This window comes from Raphanus sativus, chromosome 6, assembly GCF_000801105.2.
Source record: "Raphanus sativus cultivar WK10039 chromosome 6, ASM80110v3, whole genome shotgun sequence".
Classification (NCBI taxonomy): domain Eukaryota; kingdom Viridiplantae; phylum Streptophyta; class Magnoliopsida; order Brassicales; family Brassicaceae; genus Raphanus; species Raphanus sativus.
This window is the reverse complement of record NC_079516.1, coordinates 47,489,888-47,516,277: the sequence shown is the minus strand read 5'-3', so window position 1 is coordinate 47,516,277 and position 26,390 is coordinate 47,489,888. Positions and strand designations below refer to the sequence as shown.

The following is a 26,390-nucleotide window of genomic DNA, read 5'->3' as shown; positions in this document are numbered from 1 at the left end:
TTAAACAAAATTCAAATGGCACAATCTGTTTGCAAAATTAATTGAAATCCTTATTGAAATAAATTTTATTATTAGATTTTAGGCATGAGCAGGCTAGAATTGAAATTGCTATATGACTAAGCAACAAGTTAGAAAGAAGAGTCTGATTCGAGAAAGACAAATACAGTCAGTGTGAAAGTCATATAGAAATAAATTTTATCGTTAGATTTTAGACATGAGCAGGCTGTAACTGAAATTGCTACGTGACTAAGCAACAATATAGAAAGAAGAGTCTGATTGGAGAATATAAAGACAAGTGATCTAAGGATAGCTACCTACATGAGAGGCTTTTAGAGCAAAGCTTTTGTCATAGTGGATCTGGATTCTGCTTTGTTTAATAAACTAATCATCATCTGATGAAATGAAAGATCTGCATTGTAGGAAGCGAGAAGATTTCTAACTGAACTAAATGTTCTCTTAAAGCCCATTAAAAGGCCCAATACTGTAAAATCATTGTAAAACCTAATATATAAATTCGTTACTCAATTTTCGCTTCCGTCCTCGTCGTGGTCGTAGTCTCTCTAACTCTCTTTTAAGGTTAGTCACTCACTCTTCTATACGCATTGGATCTGTTCTACGTATATGATCGTCGAGCTTTCTTCTTCCTCCAACGACTTTGCTTACTGACGAATCAGGTTGTTCTTTGGTTTTGTTGGCAGATTCAAAAAGGACTTTTGCTTATCTTCCAAAATTCACCATGTCTGGGTAAGCTTCTCTTTCGATGTAGCTATGTTGGACATTGCTCCATTTCGTAAAAGGTGTCGTGAAACGGCGATAGATACTGAACTTCAGGGTTTGAAGATTCATTTAGAGTTAGTTTATTACATCATATTCTGTTTTGTTCATTTAGGTTTAACCTAGGAAGATTCGTTAGTTGTAATGTGTGTAAGCCTGAGAGTTCGGTTTGGATAATTTGGTTTTGGGTTAATTCGGTTCACACAAAATCTTACCAAAATGTTAAGACCGAAAAGACTTGATCCGGTTCGGCATTACGTTATAGTTAGTTTATCTAAAATTCTACTGAACTGGATCCAAATTTTCAATTCTCAGTTCGATTCTAGTTTCACTTGGTTAAAATCGTTATCCATTAGTTCAGTAATTTCGTTTAAATTCGGTCACTTTAGTTCAAATTTTGGATATGATTTCAGTTTGGAATAAATCAATATAATTTGATTATAATTTTTTTATTTATAAATATTGTAAATACCGAACTAACGGATAACGATTTGTTTAAAAATCAACCGAATTGAACTGCACTCTTAACCAAACTTGAACCGAAAACAATTTTTTTTTGGTTTAAGTTCGCTTAAATTTCCACAGGCCTATGTGTGTTGTGTATGTAGTCTTATTCTCTCCATTTTTTTTATTTTAGGGAAGAAGCTGCTCCTGCTGTTGTTGTTCCTCCGGCTGCTGAGCCAGCTGCAATTCCAGAGGACATGGATCTGTTGACTGCATTGGAGCTGACTCTAAGGAAGGCCCGTGCTCACGGAGGTGTGACCCGTGGTCTCCATGAAAGCGCCAAGCTTATCGAGAAGCGTGTTGCTCAGCTCTGTGTCTTGGCTGAAGACTGCAACCAGCCTGATTACGTCAAGCTTGTCAAAGCTCTATGCGCTGACCACAACATCAACTTGCTTACTGTTCCAAGTGCTAAAACCCTCGGTGAATGGGCTGGTGTAAGTAGTCTTGATTTCGTGTATATACTCTAAGAGTTAAATGAGACTTTCATATTTTAATAATGAATGTGTTTGGTTGCTAGCTTTGCAAGATCGATTCAGAGGGCAATGCAAGGAAGGTTGTTGGATGCTCGTGCCTTGTTGTCAAGGTAAAGGGTCTTTTCTTTTTTTTTTACTCTTATCTTGATCCATGAAACTTGTTTAATGTGTGTTGACTTATGGTTATTTATTCGTGCTACTGTGTGTTTACTTTTACAGGATTACGGTGAGGAGACAACTGCACTCAACATCGTCAAGAAGCATATTGAATCTAACTAAAATCAGCAAAGTCAGATTTCAGATGCTATTTCCTCTTGTTTTCTTTGTTTTTTGTTATTTAATTCTTGTTTAGTGGACATGTCTTGACTTGAGATATGTTTGGGACAACTTTTTGATGTTATCTAGCTCATATTTAAAACTCAACCAATTCACTCATCTGAAGTTTTTTTTTATCTGCTCCCAAGGTCAAAACAAAGAAACAGTGCTACTGTCACAGTTGTAACTTAACGGCAACTGAGATACTTTCATCTTTATGCATGAACACAGCGCTCAATCCAGAATCGTGTTATAAACTTAATTTGTTGAGATTCCTAATATATTAAAAGTAGTTATTTTTTTCTTCTTTGTAAAATGAACAACATTTTGGTTACATGACAACCGTTGGAACTGAATACACACATAACTCCAAAAGATAATGATACAATCATCATCTTCCTTAATTAGATTTCATCTCAATGTCTCCATCATCCTTATTAGCAACATTTTCCGGAGAATCTTTTGGCAAAAGACCAAGTAGAGGCAGAGGGAGCAACGAGCTAAGATTGCACAGGATAATAAGCGTCGACAGGTTATCAAAACTGTCTCTTGTGATGCCGAACACTTGAGTCAGCCCTGCCCCCATCAGTCCACCAAGAACACTGCCTCCATTGGAGATTGACATAAGCGTAGCAAAGAGAGTTGCTTCCATTCCTTCTGGACACAACCTCGCCGCTAAAACAAGAACCGGCATGAAAGAGGCCTGTGCAAGAACTGTTAGGATCAGAGAGTCTCCTATTGCAAACCACTCGTCGCTTATTCCCAGCTGCCTGTTGAAACCAGTCACGAGGAGAACCTGCCAAGACATAAAGATTAGTGACTAATATAGAAGGAAAAGGTTTCTTCTTCTTATAAAGAAAGAGGTGTAAGAGAGTAACCTGAGTCATCCCAAGGCCTGTTCCGAAAACGGTTGTCACGAGAAAGATTTTTCTCAAAGGAACGGTTTTGAGGAAGCCATTGTAGAGTCCTACTCCAAGCAACGAAGCAATTGAGGTCACGAGTTTAACTCTTCCTAGAAACTCGGGAGTAAAGCCAAGCTTGTTCGTTCTGAGAAGATAGTTTTAGCGTTAGCTAACAACTCAAGTAACTATACAATCTCAGTGGAAGAGAGAGACATACGTGAAGTAAAACATTGCAGAATCAGAGTGTGGCGTGGCTTGCCATAAGAAGATAAACAAGGTTGGGAGGAAAACATTAGGTTGTTTAATGGCACTCCATAGCTGAATCATGTTCTGCTTTGAGGTCTGGAGAAAGCCGGGATTGACCAAGGCTATGTTCTCTTTCTTCTGCCCTGGCGTTGGTCTGACCACGCGTTGTTCGTTGACGAGAACGGCAACTGCTGAAGTTATCAAAGGTAGTAGAGCTGTCACCCCGAATACAAACCTGAGGTTTAACAGCTTTTAGAATGCCACCAAGTTAGTTATCTAACGACACATGATAGAGAGAGAAAAAAAAAGGAAAGCTTTCTTTCAAGGGACTGTACCTGACACCATATGACTCCACCAGGGAGCCGCTAAAGTAGGAACTCACGATTCCACCAAAAGCTGAGGATCCCCAGCATAAGGACTGCAGAGATCCCGACACGCTTTGTGACTCGCCACGAGCACGTTCCACCACCATTGAGTCTACTACCTATAACAACAACTCAACAGTTCAATATGATGAAGTACCAATCAATTAAACCATCTAATGGGTTAGAAAGCTTACAACATCAGAAAAGGCGACAGAGAGGGAACCAAGAAGTATACAAGAAGCAGCACTATATTTACTGTCAACAAAACCAGCCATCAAGCTCCAGGAGAATGCACCAAGAAGTCCTGAGAGAACTAGATACGATCTCCTTCGGTAACCAAATAGAGGCACAGAATCACTGCAAAACAAACCAAAGTACCTTAGAACTTTTCTACTAGTCACCATAGTAGAGAGGTGATGAAGGAGCCATCCATATACCTGATAAATCCGTAGAGAGGTTTAACAAGCCATGGCAATGAAGAAAGCCCCGTTATCACAGCTGTCTAGTCAAAATAGGTATTACATTGTTGTCAGCCTATAATAAAGACATTTGTTTGTTCATGAACGCATTTACAAGGATAATACCTCAGCAGGGTCAAGATGCAAGTCGTCTTTAAGATAGAAACTAACAGCGAGCCTAGCGAGTCCTAGAACACCTTGAACAAAATAAACCATCGCTACAGCGAAATTGTCTGGCGACAACTCAACACCCAGAACTTTGTTTCTGCTACTAAAGTTTCTTCCTTTACGCGTCTGTGTTCTAACAGAACCGTCTCTGACTCCTTCTACATCTGTCTTCACTGTATCTCCTTCAGCTACACCTATACATACACACAACAACACATTTAGAGACAGAGAAGTACCAATCGTAAAATTCACTAACTTTCGATGTACCCAGTTGATGAATCATAAGAAAGTGTGAACCTTTTCGAATGCAACTTACTAATTCTGGAATCAAGAAGCAGAGATTCTTCTGAATCCCTTCTGCGAGGAAGCTCCGGGATTGAAGCTATGGAGGAGGACATGTCTCTCCTATCAGGAGGTCTCCTACGGCGGTGGTGGGATCGGGCGGTGATGGCAAGGCGTCTTGGGAGGGAGGTGAATGGGGAGAGTGTGATTGGAGAAGGTGAGATTGTTGGGATCGAGAAAAGATTGCGAGACGCCATTAACAATTAAGTTTTGTTTATTTAAGGCTTTTTTTAATGAACACTCCTCCGTGTCTTTAGCTATTGTTATGGAGTCTCCTTGGCCTCTGGATAATTCTATATATTTTCTCCATTTTATTCCTTAATATTTTCTGATTCCATTTCTATGAAAAAAACCATTTATTTGTGTTGAAGATATTATTGTAGGCAGTATAAATTATCTTAGCATTAAAAAGATTGAAAAACAAAAACGATAATAAATAAAAAGAGAGAGAAAAAATAAATTTGTCGAGAAATTTTCAACAATATATAACGATATTTTATAAACATTTTTTCATGATTTTGATGTATTTTATTGTTGGTCTCTGTATAAATCCGTATTTAAATCTTCCTAAACCATTAGTATAATATTATTCAATTTTAGATCCAACAATCAAAGTTGCAATAGATTTGTTTTGTTGTTTTAGAAGTCTCATCCTAATTACAGTTGAATATCATAATATATACATAACATATTATTTATCTGAATTTCCTGTGTAAACTTTTGTTTTGCATTTATAATATTTATTTATTTAAAAGTTAGTGATAAAATTAAACTAAATTATATTTCATGATTGATGTTGTGTGCTTTATGAAAAAAAGAATATATGTGTGTGTTGATGCTCTAAATGGCTAACATTTATATAAAGCCATTAAAAATTACTATAACATTTGTTTTTATTGGAATATGTTCTATTTTTATTAATTTTTGAAAAAAATATAAAAATAATATCATATAAAAATATTAATTTTAAAAAAAAATTATTAAAATATAATGTTTGAGTTTATGTAATAAATACAAAATCAATAGACATAGTTTCCATAAAGAACAAACTATTGTATAATATTTATATTCTTATTTTTATTTATTTTTCTCAAGAAAAGAAAATCTCTTATAAAGAACCTCCATTTGTTGAGTAATCTTTATTAGAAAAAAATACACTAACTATACAAAACAATGAATTGTCTAATTAGGAAAATGACTAAAAATGTTACATGCTTTGCCATGTCACATTATGGGCATTGGGCATCCCTCGAGAGGCAACTCATTAATCACATTTCTTGTTGAGTGCATATTCGACGGCTCGAGCAATAATGAAACTTCTGTTTTTCTCTGGAATCTCTCTAGAACAACGAATCATATTATGTTAGAGCATTTTCACTTTAACTCTATTTTTTTTAAATGGAACAAAAATAAATAGAATAAAAAATACTTTAAATCTACTCAATTTCTTATTTCATAATAGAATTTACTCTATAAATAAAATAATCTATTTTTTGTTTATTCATTACTCTATTATGGAATAAGAAATTGAATAGTGTTAAAATATTTTTACTCCATAATCATTTTATATTAGAGATGTTTTTTTTTTATTTTGATCAATATTAGAGATGTTCTTAAGAATCTGTAAAATTTAATAAGAAACCGAGAGAGTATTTCCTAAAGAAGCTTCAAAGCCACATTAGTTTTGCATTGAACATTTGTTTGATAAATATGTATCTAGACTATAGACCATCGAATTTGTATTTTGGTTTGGTTATGAAATAACATTGTATAATTTGATATGATGCTCTATTTTCTTATCTTGCGGTAACTTGTCTGCTGTTTTACACCAAAATTATGTACAAAATCTGTGAGAATGTTTCTTTATGTCTACCACTTCATAAAATGAAAACAAGATTCAGCATCTTATAGAATGATGCAATATGGCAAGGTTATATTGATTGTGAAAAATAGAGTAAAGGAAAATGAAAGAAAAATACAGTAAAATATAGTGTACTGAAATGTTATGAGAAATTTTTTTTTTTACCAGAGATAGATGAAAGTTAATCTGTTAAGCAAGATTGTTTTAGAAAATTAGGATTTTTTTTTTGTCTGGTGGTAAAAAAACTTCGGCTGAGGTGGCCGTCATCACGAGTTCGAATCTCGGTCACAGCGGATTTAACATGGTTTCCGTTTGGCCTTCAGGACCTTTTTCGCCGGTTTCGGTTAGACGCGGTGGGATAGTTGGAATAAGTGAAAGGTCCGAATACCTGAATTATAAAAAAAAATGTTAGGATAATTTTTTTTTAACAAGAATAGATGAGGAATGAGATAAAAATTAAATTTGTGAACGTTGGGTAAATTTTAGTTTCACAACCTGTTGAGTCTTGCGTTGACTACTACCGACGATACAGAAACACAATTATTAACAACAGTAGCAAACCATTTACTGTGACCACTTGGAAAAACAAAAAGGTTGAATTCTTTCCGGAAGCAACACGGCAAGTTCCGAGTCCTCATCTCTATTTTGTTTGGCAACCAAGTAAGTGTCCAAAGTCAAAGGTCAAAATAAACAACCAGCCATTCACAAGATGACACTTCATCTTCTGTCATGGCTTCATTCAATAATTAATCCACTATATAATAGTATAATATTACCACTAACTGTATTTTACTCAAAAGCAAGAAGCAATATTCGAGATTTCTGCTAAGCGCTGCGTGTATATAAAGATATCGCATTGACGTTATAATGTGATATCTCAAACAATCATTATCCTAAATGGAGATGGACTCAAACGAAACTCACCCAACGGTGGTTGTTTCATCGGCGCCGGGGAGAATATCACTCCGGCCAATGACTCTTTCCGACGTTGACGACTACATGGTTTGGGCCACGGACGCTGAAGTCGCTCGCTTTTGCTCATGGGAGCCTTGCACGAGCCGAGAAGAAGCCATCAAATACATAACGGATTCGGTCTTGACACACCCATGGCTCCGAGCCATCTGTTTAGAGGACGACCGTCCCATCGGCTACATCTTGATCATGCCGGTCGATAACATTAGGAAAGAGATCGGTTATGTGCTAGCGAGAAAGTATTGGGGAAAAGGGTTCGCTACGGAGGCGGTGAGGCTAGTGACGGCGGAGATATTCAAGGAAATGCCGGAGATCGAGAGGCTTGAGGCCCTAGTTGACGTGGACAATGTGGGATCTCAAAGGGTTCTTGAAAAAGTTGGGTTTACTAGAGAAGGTGTGATGAGGAAGTTTATAATTATGAAAGGAAGTGTAAGAGATATGTTCATGTTTAGTTTTTTGCCGTCTGATCCTTTGAAGTAATTAATTGATAAACAATATGATCAATTCAGATTACATACATAATGTGGACTTTGTGTATGATTCATATGCTGATATGCTATGCAAAGTATGAAATAAACTCTCTGTTTATGTTTTTCTCTGTGATGTATTACCAGTCTTGTCAAAATTTCCTTCAACCAAGTACTTAGCCTTTTCACTACTTGTAGAAACAAATTACGTCTACAGTCACAAACTTAATTAGACTACCACCCAATTGCACATTGCTAGGTAGAGAAGAGTTTATAAAGCTAACTTTTACTTTTAGCAACAATTCATTTTCTCTTGATGAGTTTACCGAGCCAATTTTGTAAAGTGCAGCAGTATCCAAAAAAAAAATCACACAAACCAGCCGTCAAATAAGTCAAAAAGGTCTCAAGTATACAGAACCATTAAAAAGAGTAAGGGACTAAGTTAAGGTCCCATGATCCCCGGATACTTTGGTTTGGCTTGGAGAAAAATCAGGAGAGTATTCGACCAAAACAGGGTATGGTTTGGGAATAACGGAAGGGATGATCACATCGCCTGCAGCTGGTTCAATAGATTGGTTGGGAGACATATGGAACATCAAGACAAGCCCTAAGCTAAAATACTTCTTATGGAGAGTTGCAAAGAGAGCTATTCCGGTCAGTTCCAACTTAGAAAGAAGAGGAATCCCCAGATTCAACTGTAAAAGGTGTGGTAGCCAAAAAGATGATCTACATGTCTTTCTCTCCTGTCCCATAGCAGAGAAAGTGTGGAGCCTTCTTCCAACTACATCTAGACCGTCAGTCTCTATCTCCACAATAACAGAGCTTTTTAAACAGGGGAAAGGCTGCGTACCTTTGCCCCCGACAAGAGTGAACACACCTATCTGGCTTTGGGTCCTATGGAATTTATGGAAAGCAAGAAACAAACTGGTGTTTGATGACATGTCTTTCTCAGCTCAGGACATTGTACTCAAGAGTATTAAAGATGCTAAAGAATGGAAGGAGGCACAGACTGATGGTATATCGCCTTCTCCACACAATCCTTCCTTAGAGCGATCCACTGGCAGATCTTTAGTTCCCCCTCCGATGTTCCCGCCTGCAATTCTTGTGGTTAAAGTTGATGCAGCTTGGGATGCTACTTCAGGAGGGTGTGGTATTGGTGGAATATTCACCGGAGCTGGAGCACCGAACGTTACCAACGTCTCGGAAGCTCACAGCCACGTTTCTTCAGCGTTAATGGCGGAAGCCATTGCTGTTCATCGAGCGGTTGCTCTGTAGTCTCCTCAAACGTCCGATCCCTAGCAGTTCTCTCCGACTCCCTATCTCTGATCAAGCTGTTGAAAAGAGGGGGAACTCAACCTGAATTGTTCGGTATCATGTTTGATATCTGTCACTTTATGAATTTCTTTGATGTAATTTCCTTTGATTTTATTTCCCGAAACTTCAATGCAGAAACTGATTCTGTGGCAAAGTCAGCTCTTGCTATGTCTGTATTGAACTCCAACTTCGGAGTATAAACTCGATCTGAGTAATGCAATTTCGTTTGTTAAAAAAAAAAAAGGTCCCATGATCCTTACAAAGCTCTGAATCTATCAACGCCCTAATTTAAACACTTCCATTAGCTTCAGGTCCTCCTTATGGTCTAGAAAGGTGCACATATTAGTACTCTGATTTCTGTCGGTGACTTATATTTCGAACTCGTTAGATTAATTTTGTTAAGTACTCATTCCAAGACATAAGAGTTTAATTATTATGTTTAGCTAAAGTGTGTACTGAACCAATCCTGTAAAGTGTAGACATATAACCCAAAAAAATCACACAGAAACCAGAAAAATAATAGCCATCCAATAAGCAAAAAAAAATGACAAGTATACAAAGCCAAAGTTACAAGTAAAGATAACGACGTTAATGGTACCATGCTCTTTATCATTAGAACTTAAAAGCCAAATCAGCTTTGTTACAAAACTCTCAAGTTATATTACGTCGTTATTTAAACGCTTGCGTAAGCTTGAGGTCCTCCATATGGTTTATAAAGGTGGCAAACTTACACTCAGACGAAGCTTCCATCCCCTGGATTGCAACTTTTACGACACCTTGTGTCTCGATATTGTAGTAAATAACCTGGGACGGGTGCGACAAGACAACTTCATTTGTACCAACAACTCCAACCAAGCGTAACTCGGCTCTTCCAACTACATTCTCCCACGTAGGAGGTAGCACATATTCATGCTTCGACCACTCCTGCTTTTCGAAATTTCCTATAACAAGCAAATTAATACTTCTACTTGCTCTATCAATGAAGCGAGACCGATACCCTCCTCCAGAGATAAGTGAACCTAATTTGCCATTGTAGTTAATCAGAGTGCCATAAAAGACTGCTCCCCTCGAAGTTCGTTCCACTTTAATAAAACTGAACGTCTCAGACCTAACGTGAAAACAACCTATCATATCTCGTACTGGAGTAGAAACTGGATAATACAAAACACCATTGATGCATATCCCTTGTTGGAAAACATCCAGGGTTGTGGAACACTTGATCGTTCTCCATTTAAGTTCTCCAGTTCCCAAAGTCAGAACTTGATTCTGATCAAAAGGATAGTACCTTCTTATGGACAATACCTTGAATTGATTATTAATGGGATCATACCCCAGCATGTTACTCGCCTTAGTACTAAAGCTTCTTCTCATCATCTTTATTTTCGGTAAGGTTAAAGCTTGTCCTGTGCTAGGGTTACATATTATCCGTCCTGGCTTACCTCTAAGACATACCAAGCCTTGGACATGACCACTAACGTAACAAGAAGAGCCACGAAAGGGGATACGCGATAGATGCTTGACAGCTACAGGAGACGAGTTCTTATCTAGATTCTGAGGCTGAGGTGACGAAAGGAATACAAGCTTCTTTTTTTCTTTGTAGACGAACAATAGCTGCGGGTGAGCTGAAGCTCGGGTGGTGAATAACTCTGTTAAATAGGGAAGGCTAATTATGGAGGCCCAGAGCTTCGATACGCAACGAAATCTCGCTACGGACTTCATCGGCAGTTTAGACAGTATGGGCCTGTTCGTTTCTCCATCTGTCTATCTCCATTCAAATGATCCATTTATATGGCCCATCACTACAAGAAAACATCGGTATTCTGAGGGACATACCGAGAAAAAATGAGTTCCTCGGAATTTTCTGACGAAAAATCGAGGAAATATCGAGGAAACCAAGAAATGTGCTTTCCTCGGTATTTCCTCGAAAAATTTTGAGGAAATTGCGAGGAAGACACATTTTCTCGAAAATTTTTGAGGAAATTGTGAGGAAGACACATTTCCTCGGTATTTTTCGAGGGAATACCGAGGGACAATAGAGTTTCCTCGAAATTTCCTCGGAATGTCCCTTCACGGTTGAGGGGTTTGGTTTAAAACCCCTTGTTCGTCGAAATACCCTCAAAATATTTCGAGGAAATTTCGACGAAACAAATGATTTTCGGTATTTCCTCGAAATTCCCTCACAATATTCCGAGGGAATTTCGAGGAATAAGGAGTTTTAAACCGAAAACAACGTTTTGCGGATTGAATAACACGTATATAACCTTCATTAAGTGTCTTAGGCAGATTATGAAGTCAAATTTTAGGGTTTTAAACCGAAAATAATGTTTTGCGGATTGAACGGAAACCACACAACATAAGAGAAACACTTATACATTTTAATAAACGTTAAAAGGAATACTTACAATTATTTTTGTAATTGTGTTATTTCATTGTTTATGATCATCTATACAAAGAAACCTCATTAGTATGAATTACATTTGTATAAGAAATGACATAGAAGAAAAAAATCGATGTTTTCAAAACCCCAAACCATGTTTCCTCGAAATTTCCTCACAATATTGTGAGGAAATTTCGAGGAACCAGCTTTCAAACCTTGTTTCCTCGAAATTTCCTCACAATATTGTGAGGAAATTTCGAGGAAACAGGGTTTGAGGTTTTGAAAACATCGATTTTTTCCTCTATGTCATTTCTTATACAAATGTAATTCATACTAATGAGGTTTCTTTGTATAGATGATCATAAACAATGAAATAATACAATTAAAAAAATAATTGTAATTATTTCCTTTAACGTTTATTAAAATGTATAAGTGTTTCTCTTATGTTGTGTGGTTTCCGTTCAATCCGCAAAACATTATTTTCGGTTTAAAACCCTTAAGTTTGACGTCATTTTTGTAATTGTGTTATTTCATTATTTTCATTTTTGTGGGAATACTTACAATTATTTTTGTAATTGTGTTATTTCATTGTTTATGATCATCTATACAAAGAAACCTCATTAGTATGAATTACATTTGTATAAGAAATGACATAGAAGAAAAAAATCGATGTTTCCAAAACCCCAAACCCTGTTTCCTCGAAATTTCCTCACAATATTGTGAGGAAATTTCGAGGAACCAGCTTTCAAACCCTGTTTCCTCGAAATTTCCTCACAATATTGTGAGGAAATTTCGAGGAAACAGGGTTTGGGGTTTTGAAAACATCGATTTTTTTCTTCTATGTCATTTCTTATACAAATGTAATTCATACTAATGAGGTTTCTTTGTATAGATGATCATAAACAATGAAATAATACAATTACAAAAATAATTGTAATTATTTCCTTTAACGTTTATTAAAATGTATAAGTGTTTCTCTTATGTTGTGTGGTTTCCGTTCAATCCGCAAAACATTATTTTCGGTTTAAAACCCTTAAGTTTGACGTCATTTTTGTAATTGTGTTATTTCATTATTTTCATTTTTGTGGGAATGCTTACAATTATTTTTGTAATTGTGTTATTTCATTGTTTATGATCATCTACACAAAGAAACCTCATTAGTATGAATTACATTTGTATAAGAAATGACATAGAGGAAAAAAATCGATGTTTTCAAAACCCCAAACCCTGTTTCCTCGAAATTTCCTCACAATATTGTGAGGAAATTTCGAGGAAACTGCTTTCAAATCCTGTTTCCTCGGAATATTTTTCATTAACTCGGCAACCCTAGCCGCCAAACGTTTCGCGAAAATTAGATTAGAAGATTTCAAGGAAATTTCGAGGAACCTTATTAAATTTTGTGAGGAAATTCCGACGGACAGTGTCCGTCGGACGTCTCATAAATTAGGTTTTACGTTCTTTTCTTCCCCATTTCTCTCTGCCTCTCCTCTCTTCCTCTCCTCTCTTGCGCGGCCTCCTTCCTCTCCTCTCTTCCTCTGCGCAGCAAATCCCCTCTCTTCCTCTCCTCTCTTCCTCTCCTCTCTTCCTATCATGTAAGTTCATCTCTCTTCTCTTCCTCTCTTCATAGATCGATTCTTTGGATGTTAGATCTCGAAATTTAGGTTGTTAGGAAGGAAATTCTAAGATTGAATAGATAGCTTAGGATTTTCAAGTTTGGATTGTTGTTTGGATTGTTGTTATATATTTTTTTTAGTTCTTTTGTGTTTTGGGTAAAATTCAAAACGTTTTTCATGTTTTAAAACGTTTTTTGATTTTTTAAAACGTTTTTTGATTTTTAAAAATGTGTATATGATTTTTTAAACGTTTTTTGTTTTTTTTAAACGTTTTTTTTTATTTTTAAAAATGTGTATATGATTTTTAAAACGTTTTTGAATTTTTAAAACGTTTTTTGATTCTTTAAAACTATTTTTTATATATTAAAACTATTTTTGTACTTATTAAACTATTTTTTATATATTAAAACTATTTTTTGTAATTATTAAACTATTTTATATATATTAAAACTTTTTTTGTAATTATGAAATTGTTGTTTTATTTTTTTTTCGATTTATTTTGTGTTTTGGTTAAAATTCAAAACGTTTTTGTGTTTTAAAACGTTTTTGATTTTTTAAAACGTTTTTTGATTTTTAAAAATGTGTATATGATTTTTTAAAACGTTTTTTGTAATTACTAAACTATTTTTTATATATTTAAACTCTTTTTTATATATTTAAATTATTTTTGTAATTATTAAACTATTTTTATATATATTAAAACATTTTTTAAAGTTTACAGTAATAATAAAACGTTTTTTATAAATTTTAAAAATATTTAAAAACCTTTTTCTATATTTATAAACGATTTTTAATTTTTTATAAATATAAATATAAATATATATATATATGTATAAATCATGTATACTAAATCCTAGATATAGTAATTATCAAACTATTTTTTATATATTTATATTTTTTGATTAAAAACTATTTTGGATTTTTAAAATTTTTATTTATTAAAACTAATTTTTAATATATTTTAATTTGTACAATTTTGAATAATATTATCTAATATATTTTCAATTTCAATTTTTATTTTATATTTTATATTTTCGAATTTCATTAAAAAATTAATTTTTTTTTTTTTGTTTATTTTTTTGAAAATTCCGAGGAAAGGGTTCCCTCAGAATATTTCGACGACCACGTCCGTAGGAAAATTTTGAGGACTTTTGTGACGAATCCTCGTCCTCACAGTTTCTTCGGAATTACTGTTCCTCGAAATTCCGTCAGAAAATTTTGAGGAAATTTCGAGGGAAAATGAAATTTCGAGGAGTTTTTTTCGAGGACCTTTTTCCTCGGTATGTCGTCGGAATAACCGTATTCCGACGACATACCGAGGAAAAAGTCCCTCAATATCTGCGTGTTTTCTTGTAGTGCATCCACATGATCCATTCAGATTTTATGGGATTTTTGTTTGTTCATTGAAGTGACTCATCTAGATGAATCATTTAAATGGATCTTATGTTTGTTTGTCCATCCAAATGATTCATCTGGATGAATCATCTAAACAAATTACCAAAATATCCTTATTTTTATTTAATCATTACTTGATATTAATTTCAACTATAATAATTTTAATTATTTTATCTGATATATTATTTAAAATTAGCATTTTGGCAGAAAAACGTGTTTTGGCGGGAAACTGCATTTTGCAGTTTTATGATTTTGGCGGAAACGCACATTTTTGGAGTTTTAGCGGGAAAATGCGTTTTTAAGGTTTTGGCGGGAAAATGCATTTTTACGGGAGACTACGGTTTTACGTTTTTTGCGGAAAACCGCAGTTTTGCGGTTTTTGCAGTTTTTCGGTTTTTGCGGGAAACCGCGTTTTAAAGGTTTTTTCTGGAAACCACATTTTTGCGATTTTCGGAAATCATATTTTTCGGTTTTGGCGGGAAACTGCGTTTTTGCGGTTTTTGCGGAAAAACGTGTTTTTACGGAAAACCGCAGTTTTGCGGTTTTGGCGGGAAAACGTGTTTTTACGGAAAACCGCAGTTTTGCGGTTTTGGCGGGAAACTGCGTTTTTGCGGTTTTTGCGGAAAACCGTGTTTTTGCGGTTTTCCCGTAAAACCACGTTTTTGCGGTTTTTGCGGGAAACCGTATTTTTACGGTTTTTGCGGGAAACTGCATTTTGCGGTTTTTGCGGGAAACCGCATTTTGTGGTTTTGGTGGAAAATTGTATTTTGTGAGATCATGTTTTTGCGGGAAACGCATTTTTACGGTTTTGGCGGGAAACTACGTTTTTGCGGTTTTGGCGGGAAATCATGTTTTTGCGGTTTTGGCGGAAAACCACATTTTTGCGGTCTTTGCGGAAAACACATTTTTGTGGTTTTGGCAGGAAAACGCGTTTTGGCGGGAAAATACGTTTTTGCGATTTTGGCGGAAAACACGTTTTTGGTTTTGGTGAGAAAATATGTTTTTGCGGTTTTGGCGAGAAAACGTGCTTTGGTGAAAAAACACATTTTGCGGTTTTGGCGAGAAAATGCATTTTTGGGTTTTGGCGGAACAAAATATTCGTAGTTTTGGTGAGAAAATATGTCTTGTGGTTTTCTCATTTTTCGTGAGTGAAAGTAATGTTAAGTTAAATTTTAATTTTGTAAATTATATAAGGGGTATAATAGACATTATGTTATTTTGAATGAACCATCTCCATTCAAATGGTCCAATTTGGATCATTTGAATGGACCATCTTCATTCTAAAAATTAAGCCTAGATTTTAAAAACTCATTCAAATGAACCATTCAAATGACTTGTATTTTTAATGTCTAAACGAACAAAACTCTCATCTCCATTCAGATGACTCATTCAGATGGAGAAACGAACAGGCCCTATTTCGACTATAAGATCATTAGGGATCGGCTCTGAGTTTTCTCTTCCATTCATCAAGGTCTTAGCTCGCTTACTGCGCTTGGATTTCATGGCGGAGATGACTTTTCTGTAAACCCTAGCTAGCTTCCCCTGAGGTTGTATCGTTTCAAAGATTTTAAAGAATAAAACTAAAGTGGAGGTTCCTTGGTAATTAAGAGAAGCCTATATAGCATATTGAGAGGCTTGAGGCCTTTTTGACGTGGACGATGTTACGATCCCAAAGCGTTCTTTATATTGTCATGTTTAGTTTCTTGCCTTTTGACACAATATTGTATTGATTGATAAAAAAACGGTCACTCACATTCAATATGTTGGGTTTCGTGTATATGATTAGTATGTAAAATATGATGAACGCACCCTGTGCTTGTGACCTAGTTGACTGATTAATGCATACCAAAGTCTTTCTGTAAACCATGGTCCATGTATCATGTATGTAAAGTAACTGAAACATTTGCCTAGTGGCTAATACAGTAATACAAAATTAATTTTGCTTTTGTTGTATGTTTTTGTGCGGTTTCGGATCACAAACACATATCTTTTATATCATTTTACATGTGCATAAGTTTCACATTCTCTTCTCTACATGGTCTACATAAGTGTAAACTCTGTTACCTTAGGAGGCTGGAAGCTAACACGAGATGTCGAGATCGTCTAAATAGTTGTTTCCAAATACATTCCTGCACAAAGCTGACAATATGAATGTAACCATTCCTCTTTTCCAGTATCTTCTAAAATCCACAGCTTAAAACGTTTAGTTGTTTCGTTCACAGGGCGAGTACCTTGAGTTACAATTTTTCAAAAATTTTCCATGGTAGTTTATCAACTTTTTCTTTTAAACCAATAATTTGACCATTTCGAGTATTTGTATATACAGAGAATTTACATTATCAACTGCAGAAACTAATCAGACGATCACACAGCTAAACGACACTGGTAGGTAGAGAAGAGTATAAAGCTAATGTTAGCTAAGAACAAGACCACTGCTCTTGCGTATATACTAAACCAATTCTGTAAAGTGTATACTAAACATATCCATAAAATATTCCCACAGAAACCAGAGGCGATCCCATGATCCTCACAATGATAACCGATTTCTCCATCTTTGTGTATTTGAATATATGTTGGGTTTTCGTGACAAAAAAAAAAAGAAGAATATATGTTGGGTTATGGTTATAATTACACAAACCAGTGGAAATACAGTGGCTTTATGAAACTCTATGATCTTTATTATGAGAACTAATTTAAGAGCCAAAGTAGCTCTATTACAAATCATTAAGTCTTAAAAACAGTTAATTAAAAAAAAACAGTTACATAAGATTCACATTCTCTACATGGTTTAGAAGCGTTCTAATTCGATTACCTTTTATTTCTTCCATTCCTTGGATTGCAAATTGCACCATACTATTTCTCCTGATATTGTAGTAGAAGAGGTAGAAAGTATTAGTTGGATAGTCCTGTGACAACACAATTTCATCTGTACCAATCACTCCAACGAAGTACAACTCAATCCCCAAAGAAGGCAACACATAAACATGCTTGGACCATTCATGTTTCTCGGCGTCTTGTAGAACCCACAAGACAAAACTTCCGGATCCTCTACGAAGAGGGTAAGGCTCTTCCCACCTGAGTGAACCTAATCTACCATTATAGTTTATCAGAGTTGCTTTATGATGCACTGCTGTACTGAAATTTTCAGTGACTTTCATAAACTGAACTTCTCAGACCTAAAATCAAAGCAAACTACCATAGTAACCCTTGTGAAACCGTCCACGTTGGCTCGATAATACAAAAGACCATTGATGCATATCTCATCATGTACTGGACAATGAGGGACACAACATTCCATCCTTCTCCATGAGAGCTTTTGAGTTCCTAGTGTTAAAACTCGATACTCCTTCCAATTCCCATTATATTTATCATTAGACGAGTTCATGGATAATAACTTGTACTGTTTTCCAATAGGATCATACCCAAAATAACTCTTCTGCCCAACCGTCTCCATCTTCGGTAAAGGTAAGCGTTGTCCCGTGCTAGGGTTACATATGAAGGGCAGCTTTGAGCTTTTCCTTCCCTTTACGATATCGTCTGTAAGACGTAGGAAGCCGTTGATAGTACTGAATCTTTCATTGGAGAAGTTGAAGGGGATTTTCGTAAGATAACTAGCGGTTACAAGAGACGAGATCTCTTCAGGACCTTGAGGCTGAGGTGAAGAGAAGAAGAGCAACTCGCTCTGTGTTTGGCAGGCGAACAAGAGCTGTAGGCGAGCAGAACTCGAAGATTTGGTCAAGAACAACACATCAGTGAACTCATGACGGCAGAGAATGGAGGACCAAAGCTTCGATACGCAACGACATTTCGCTATGTATTTTCCTTTATGTTCGGTCGGAAATCTTGAGAATATCTCGATAAGGAGATCAATAGGTAATGAGTCTTCTCTTACATTCTTCGAGTTCTTGGAGCGCTTACTGAGTTGGGTAATGGTAAGACAATCTTCCGTGTCGTTCTGCCGCTGCGATTTCATGGCGGAAACGCCCTATAAACCCTAGATTTCTCTGACTGCGTATTGTTCCGAACAATGTTGAAGACGTAAATAACTGACGTTAATAATTTATTTTCTCCATATATATAGACACATAGACGTTAATAACAGACGTTAAATGTTATCTATCTTATTAAATACACCTTTTATAGTTAAACATACATTAAATCACTAATATTTATTTCTTTATACTACTATCTATGTTTCTAAATATACTTATTTTTTATACTACTATCAATGTTTTCAAACAATATACTTATTTCTTTATACTACTATCAATGTTTCCAAACAATATATTTTTTATACTACTATCAATGTTTCCAAATAACACAATAATTAATCTTAGTTATTTTATATTTATCATTTTCTCTTTAAAATTTTGTAGAAACGTCATAATTTCATAAATTGCAAAATAGTGAACTTTAAAATTTCGATTATAAGATTACAAATTATGAAACTATTACAATTTAAATCTAATTAGATTACATATCGGTCATCCATCAGTTCAATCGGTTAGTCTCGGGTTTTAGTGATTTTTAATATGAATATTTTAAAAACATAAATTGAATTGTCAGATCTCCGGATTAACCGGTATAATCACAATCCGGTTGAATTTAAAAATACTGATTTAAATGCAAAATATTTTAAATACACACTCTTTAAAAATTACCAAAATATTTGTTAAACTATTAGTGAAATTTTTCATCGTAAAATATTCCGCGCTTCAAAAGCGCGGATCAAAATCTAGTTTGTATTATTTGTGAAGTGATTTTGTTGTTTATCATGTTTTCCATAATTATAAGTAATTTGTTTATTTGTCATAGTTTCCATATTTTCGATAATTTATTTATTTTTTATACTCTAAATAATTCAAATTTTGCTTTTATGTTACATTTTCCTTAGTTTTAGATAATTTATTTATTTTCATATTTTAATAATTTTAATTGGTAAATTTACTTAGTTATCATATTTTTAATTAATTTTAGTTGGTAATTATAAATAATTATTAATATAAGCATGAGATAAGAAATCTGTTAGACAAAAAAACAAACTATATCCCTGAATTGTTTAATATAAATATTCATTAAATAATGTTTTATTTGGTTCCTTCAAATACATACCTGAAAAACACAATGAAAGCCATATACTTTACGGACTTTATATATAATAACTAGGTGTTTTGTCTGCATATTTGGTATAATTATCTTATAATATTTATTAAAACATAAATATTAATTAAAAATCAGTATACTAAATTTGTATTTATATTTGAATTGGACATTAAATTATTGACATATATATGATAAGTTTTTTTTAATCAAAATATGTATGATTTTTATTGCATTTAGAATAATACCTAGAATATATGCACACTAACCCCTAGTATAATAATAAATATGATAAAATGATGGTTAAATGATCATGTTCTGATATGATGAAACTTCTCTATCAAAAAAGAAGTACCAAAAAATTTACTGCACAAAAATCATGTTGAACCATTTTCATTAATTATTTAATATGATATATCTTTGGACTCTCAATAGTGAAATGAACGAATTCTTAATTTATAGAAAAACCTCTATGTGTCAAATGAGTGAATGACTCGCAACTCTCAACGTAAGTAACAAAGAGTCTTTACTCATGAACATAAGAGCATAAAAGGATTAGATACACTTTAGAACAATCATTAATCCTCCTTAATGTTTGAACTAGATTTTGATCTGTGTTTTCGAAACACATAATAACTTTCGAGTTATACTTTTATGTAATTATTTTATATGTCTGTTCAAAGTGCAAGATCAGATTCAAACTTAAACATTGGTGCTTTTATAATTATATTTGAGAGTTTATATATTTCTAAGTACTTTATTACGTATTGATTATGTAATGTTGTGTTAATGTTTTAAATCCAGATTCGGACCCGTAATTTCTTTTTTGAAATTCGGCTTTCGCATATAAAGAAAAGAAAAGAGCTTCAAATCCATAAGGCTATAGTTTGTGGACTTATCCCATTACATTACCCTATAGTTAAAAAGCCTAGTTAAACCAAAATCCTAGTTTTCCTCTGATTCGCAATTTAATCTTAAACATTTAAGTTTTGATGTTTACAATTGAGAGTTTACATAATACAACGTATTTTACTATAAATTGATAAATTTTATAATGCGGTATGTTTTAACTTATTACATGATGATGATTACGATAAAATGTCAAATATATAAGCTTCAACTGATAACCATTAAAGGAATTGAAGGAATAAGAAAGAAAAGAGCGAAGAGGAATAAAATAAAAGAAATGAAGATAAATATCTATTATTTATGTTCTTTTCTGAATTTGATAAGAAATAAATGTAGGTTCCGACTGGTGACTTCTTTGAGGAACAAATGAAACACATAGAAAAAATGTATAGGAATAAATAGTAGAAATGAAAAAGAAATACTTGTTTTCTTTAATTTAACCCAAAAAAATAGTTTTATTCTATATCCTTCTACAAGAAAAGGAATAATAAAGAAAAGTTATTCTTTATAAATAGTGATAGTTTTTAGGAATGAAAAAGAATTCAATGTTCTCATTCCTTGATCACCATTCAAGTAAATGAATGTTAAGAATTATAAGTAACAAATATTTTTTTTATAAATGATGCAAGCTGTAAAGAATGGCATGGAATTCACTACTCATATTCATTCCTTTGGTTATCATAGAGGCATAATAGAAGAAAGATGAAGACCATAACTTAAACCAGAATATAGTTATTGAATAACACAAGGACTGAGTGTTCGTCAAAAGAAAAAGTGTTCCAAAGAAAAGAAAAGGAAAAACATAAGGACTGCAAACTAAGAGACCATTAGCTGTTACCATTCAAGTAATAAACAAAGCTTTAAACATTTGCAAAAAGCTTCACGTTCTCCACATGGTGTATAAAGGTATTACAATGCCTAAAAGCATCAATTCCTTCGATTTCAACTTTTCTGATAGTTCCCCTCACGAAATCATAGTATAAAACAGAGTTAATGCCGGATAAACTGTGCGCTAAAATCAGAATTTCATCAGTACCTGATATTCCAATGAAGAATAAGAAGTCATTTGCAACTACATCCTTCCACAAAGTGGGCAATTGGTATACATGCTTCGACCATTCATGTTTCTCAGCATCTACTAGAACCCACAACTCAATGCATCTACTCTCTCCACTAACTTGCCAATGCCCATCTGAGGTAAGTGTAGCTAATTTACCATTGTAGTTTACCAGGTTTAATTCAATCCACAGGACATTTCCAGTAGCTTTTCTAATAGATGTAAACTTTTCAGAAGTTACATCAAAGCAAACTATCGTATATTGCTCTATACTAGCAACCTTAGAATGATAATACAAACAACCATTGATGCATATCCCACCAGATATAGGATGATGGGGTACGCTACATTGGATCATTCTCCATGATTGTTTTTTTGTCCCTAGAGTCAGAACTTGGTACTCCTTGCATAACCAATCATTTCCATAACATGGCCAGGTCATGGATAATACCTTGAACTGCTTACCTATTGGATCATACACAAAAAAGCTTCTCACATTAACCTTGTTCGTCTTCACTTTGGGTAAAAATATGGATTGTCCGGTGCTAGGGTTACATATCTCTGGAACTGTATGCTTCCTTCCCTTCACGGTCCGAAGATGCGTAAGACAGACCAAACCTCGGACGTGACCACAAATTTTAGATGTATCATCAATACATGGGATCTTCATATGATAATAGGGGTCTACAAGAGACGAGTTCTTGTCCGGATTTTGAGGTGCCGTGAAGAAGAACATTTCATCATCGTTTTGGCAGGCGAACAGAAACTGCTGACGAGTTGAAGATCTGGTCAAGAATAACTCGGTGAAAGCATGACTACGAAGTGTGGAAGCCCATAGCTTCGATACGCAACGAAATCTAGCTATAGATATCGCTGGCAGTCTCAAGAGGATTTCGTAAATGAGATCATGTGGGATCGGCTCTGAGTTTTCTCTTCCGTTCATTGATGTAGAGGAGGAACCTGATCTGCATGGGGAAATGGAACGAACATCGTCGGAGAAGTTGTGCCGCGGTAGTTTCATGGCGGAGACACTTGTCATCAAAACCCTAGATCTAGATCACTCTGGATTCGTTTCCTTAGGAACAAAGTAAATAACGTATCTAAGGTTTGAGAGAGATTGAAAAGCTAGATCACTGTGCATTTAACATTTGTGCATTCTTAGTTAAGAGAAAGCCCATGTAGCCCATTATGGTCCGTAAATCCAAGATTCCTTAAAAGAACAAAAATTGATTGATTGCGTGTATAACTTTAATTTGTTTTGTGATTTCATTTGTAACTTTTGTTTGTAAAGCAAGATCGCTTCTGGAACCCTATAAAACCTTGAAATTTTCCTGTGTTTTCTTTGTGTCATTTCCAACAAGTAAACGGATGAAAAATTTAAGTTCTTATTTTGTTGCTTGTGTTGCTAGGAAAACTCTTCTTAACATCCCAGCATCTCTACACACTTATCTGATCACCTTTTCAATATCTCTCAAACCTTTTTCAATAAAGAAAATCTCTAAACATTTGACTTTATTTCAATTGCAATGAACTAAACATGTGAGATTATGTTTGTAACCCAGTTCTCTTTCAAATAATGCCTGTCATGGGCGAAAATGATGAAGAGGATGAATCATTGGAAGAAGAAGAATTTGTGGAATATGTGCACGATGGGAGGACGCAGAGAAGCTGCTTGAGGACAAGCTCCTAGTTGAGGAGAAAGGCAAAGATATGAGATATGGTTTTTTGAGTTAGAATTACGGTCTTAATGATTTTCTTCTTAGCCTTAGATTAAGAGTTGGTGTTTTTTCTTTTTTTAGTTAAGTTTAAAGTACTTTTCCTTTTTAATTAGGTCATGATCTCTTGTAACGTAACCTATAAAATAGTTCCTTTTGATTAATAATGATTCAATTTCCAATAATTAACCTTAATCTTTAAGAGAGTTTAGGATTAAATGAAGCTTATTAGTTACTTCTCTTTCTCTCATCTTCACGTGTAAACACGGCACGGATTACAAGATCACAATCGGCTCATATCAGACGCATAGATGGAATGGAAAACATGGTTAGACCCGTTCTAAGCATAGACAAAGGAACTGTTCGCTTGGAGCATCACACACATGGAGAATAAATGCACAAACTTATAATTGATTGTAGTACATTACAATTTTTAAAAAATGTCAGACCCACACTAAACCCGATTTAGGTATTGATATATGAACAACGTAGGCCGGTTTATTTATAGCTTACAATGGTACTGTGGTCTTACAATGTAGTTAGTTATGATAACTGCATGTAGTTTATGAATGGATTTGGAAGTAATTATGGATGCAGAGACAGAGAAGCGGCTTAGGTATCGATAGATGGGGAGAGGGAGGCAGGGGCGTATACACAGGGCCAGTGCCGGTCCGGATTGACACGGCGCCTAAAGCGGACCAAAAAAATACTGCCCCACAATTTTAATATTTTTTCTTTATTTTGAAAATCCAAAAATACACAATTTTATTATCATGATTTTTTTTTGGTCAATATACCATAACTAGATAACATTCATAATCATAAAACAAGAAACATTAAATGAAGAATATAAATTTGAGAAGAGAACGCATATCTTAACACAAAAGAATAGACAAATATTATAATAGCACCAGTTTTAGTTTGTAAGAATTTATTAAGTTCTTATAGTGTCTCTTAATTTATGATAAATTCATATTTTGAGATTTAGAAACTTTTAAAAGAAACGAAAATCATTAACCTTTGTTTAGCTTCCTTGTTTATGTTATAAATTAAAAGGAAACTAAAATTATCAAAAAGTAACCAAAATCGTTATGATAAAAAAATATAGCTTTTTTTTTATCAAAATTTAGTTTTTGTTTAATTTGTTTATTTTATAACTTATAAGTTATATCAAATATTTTATTCCGTAGATAAATGAAACTAAATTTGTTAGGAAAATGTAATCAAAATATCTACAATCAAATCATTTTAGTTATCATTATTATCAAAAAGGAAACAAAATTAATTGGATTTTGTTTTATTTATAACGTAATATAATTTACTTTAGGAAAACTTAATGTCATTTACTCTAATTCGTTTATATAAGGAAATCTAAATTGTTAGAAAAGGTAATGAAAATATTTAAGGATTAAATCTTCTTTTATTTCTTGCCATTAACAAAAAAAGAAAAAGAGAGGATATGGTTAAGGTAAGGTTCGAACCTTCCTGTACAGATTAAAAGAAACAGTCGACAAACCATTACATTAAAGGATCCTTTGCAAGATTTTGACGCCCCTAAAATATATTGATATTTTGGCGCCTAAAGCCCTTGCTTTATGGACTTTAGCCCAAGGCCGGCCCTGCACAGGGCCAGAGCTCGGGAGCCATCCACTGGCCAATGGAGGATGCAATCATGCAAAGGGATAAAACTAGAGGTGCGGGAGGTGGGCATCATGCCGGTTTGAGGCTCGTGCCAACATCTTTGTCTGAGTTTAGCTTAGACCTTTTATGCAGATAATGCCATAATTCAAGCAGCATATATTTGTCGCTGGCCTTTGACTAATGACTGCCTAAAACCCCCTATAAACACAACAACCTTATCTATTTCCACCTATACTATTTACCTCTTGAGAAAACCACCCAGTATTTAAATTTTCTTCATATATCTCTCTATACTTTTTAACTCTGCCTATATCCCCATCTCTAATCAGATCCGAAAACACAATTAAAAATTAATAAATCGCCTTTTATAAACAAATTATCCAGTAATCATGACCCGACTTCCTACAGACAGATCCGACTTATCTTTGAAAAACGAAATTGATTAGGGGAAACTCAAAATGGTTTGTGTGTTTTCATGTCTCTACACAGAGACGATGAGAAGAACAGAGGAAGAGAGACGACGAGGAATATGAGTGAGAGGGAAGACCGAGCAAGCATGAGAGAGAGAGAGAGTTCGGTTTCGTCTTCAATGGCAAGAGGACAGAGAGAGAGAGAAGAAGAAGGATAAGAAGAAGAGAGCAAAGAGTACAGAGAAACGTAATGAAGAAGACGATGAACACTAAAACTATGGAATCTCGTTCATAAGACGCCAAACCATTCTCCATGTGACATGAGCTTAGAAGAAAGAAACCGCTCACAGAAACAGTGGAACAAATCCCAATTACAGAGAGGATCTTAAGAAGAACTCTAGGATGAAGAAGAAGAAGTTACAGCAAATTAAATCTTTCTTCTGCTACTGAATGCTTAAGACGTGAGTTTGACTTTGTTTGATTGTTATGTTTGGTTTATGTTTAAACAAGAGTTCTACTTTGTTTGATTGTTATGTTTGTTGTGTTCATGTTTAAAACATATGACTTTGTCCTCATTGTTATATACTTATATGTGTCGTCATGTTTAAAACATGAGTTATGGTTAATGCATTTGAAGATAAAGAACGTAAACTTAAAAAAAAAAAACAGGTTTCCAGGTTTCAAAACTTTAACACAAAACAACACCAAGTCTAAGAGAATTGCAAACCGGAAAATACAAAATAAAGAGAGCTTAGACTCGTCTCTTTGTGTCTCTGTTTCGTCCATGGCACCTTTTGTCGCTGTCTATCAATCCTCTGTACTGTAATAGGAAAATAGAGTAAAGACCGAAGAGCTGTTGAGAAGATCATTACATAGTTTACTGTTGATCGTCCTCTTCGTTACATTTCTTTGTAACATGTACTCTCTGTTCTCTTCCATTGTTGTTACTCTTTTTCTCTCTCTCTTTCTGTCCTTTTCCTTTTGAAGAAGAACCCGAATCCGAACTCTCTCT

At 34.5% G+C, this 26,390-nt stretch overlaps 5 protein-coding genes and 1 pseudogene across 5 annotated transcripts; 2 read left to right on the top strand and 4 right to left on the bottom strand.

Annotated features, from left to right (window-relative positions):
• Positions 1-492: 492 nt before the first annotated feature.
• On the top strand, positions 493-2,186 carry LOC108813065 (40S ribosomal protein S12-1). The gene is made up of 5 exons (XM_018585497.2): positions 493-576; positions 699-744; positions 1,412-1,712; positions 1,796-1,861; positions 1,971-2,186. The coding sequence occupies exons 2-5, from the start codon at positions 737-739 to the stop codon at positions 2,028-2,030; spliced, it is 435 nt and encodes a 144-aa protein (XP_018440999.1). The 5' UTR covers positions 493-576; positions 699-736; the 3' UTR covers positions 2,031-2,186.
• Positions 2,187-2,347: 161 nt separating this feature from the next.
• On the bottom strand, positions 2,348-4,807 carry LOC108813064 (folate-biopterin transporter 1, chloroplastic). Its single transcript, XM_018585496.2, has 8 exons — positions 4,522-4,807; positions 4,164-4,399; positions 4,017-4,081; positions 3,774-3,936; positions 3,550-3,698; positions 3,186-3,449; positions 2,945-3,113; positions 2,348-2,862 (listed from the first exon to the last, which is right to left on the bottom strand). Exons 1-8 carry the CDS (start codon positions 4,742-4,744, stop codon positions 2,467-2,469), a joined length of 1,665 nt encoding a protein of 554 aa, XP_018440998.2. The 5' UTR covers positions 4,745-4,807; the 3' UTR covers positions 2,348-2,466.
• A 2,399-nt stretch (positions 4,808-7,206) lies between these two features.
• On the top strand, positions 7,207-7,972 carry LOC108809087 (uncharacterized). The gene has a single exon (XM_018581213.2). It carries the CDS (start codon positions 7,306-7,308, stop codon positions 7,858-7,860), a length of 555 nt encoding a protein of 184 aa, XP_018436715.2. The 5' UTR covers positions 7,207-7,305; the 3' UTR covers positions 7,861-7,972.
• Positions 7,973-9,830: 1,858 nt separating this feature from the next.
• On the bottom strand, positions 9,831-10,880 carry LOC108808714 (putative F-box protein At2g19630). The gene has a single exon (XM_018580824.2). The coding sequence runs from the start codon at positions 10,878-10,880 to the stop codon at positions 9,831-9,833; it is 1,050 nt and encodes a 349-aa protein (XP_018436326.2).
• A 6,425-nt stretch (positions 10,881-17,305) lies between these two features.
• Positions 17,306-18,629, bottom strand: LOC108837656 (F-box protein DOR-like; annotated as a pseudogene).
• A 2,629-nt stretch (positions 18,630-21,258) lies between these two features.
• Positions 21,259-23,033, bottom strand: LOC130495901 (F-box protein DOR-like). Its single transcript, XM_056987500.1, has one exon. The coding sequence runs from the start codon at positions 22,649-22,651 to the stop codon at positions 21,416-21,418; it is 1,236 nt and encodes a 411-aa protein (XP_056843480.1). The 5' UTR covers positions 22,652-23,033; the 3' UTR covers positions 21,259-21,415.
• Positions 23,034-26,390: the final 3,357 nt, after the last annotated feature.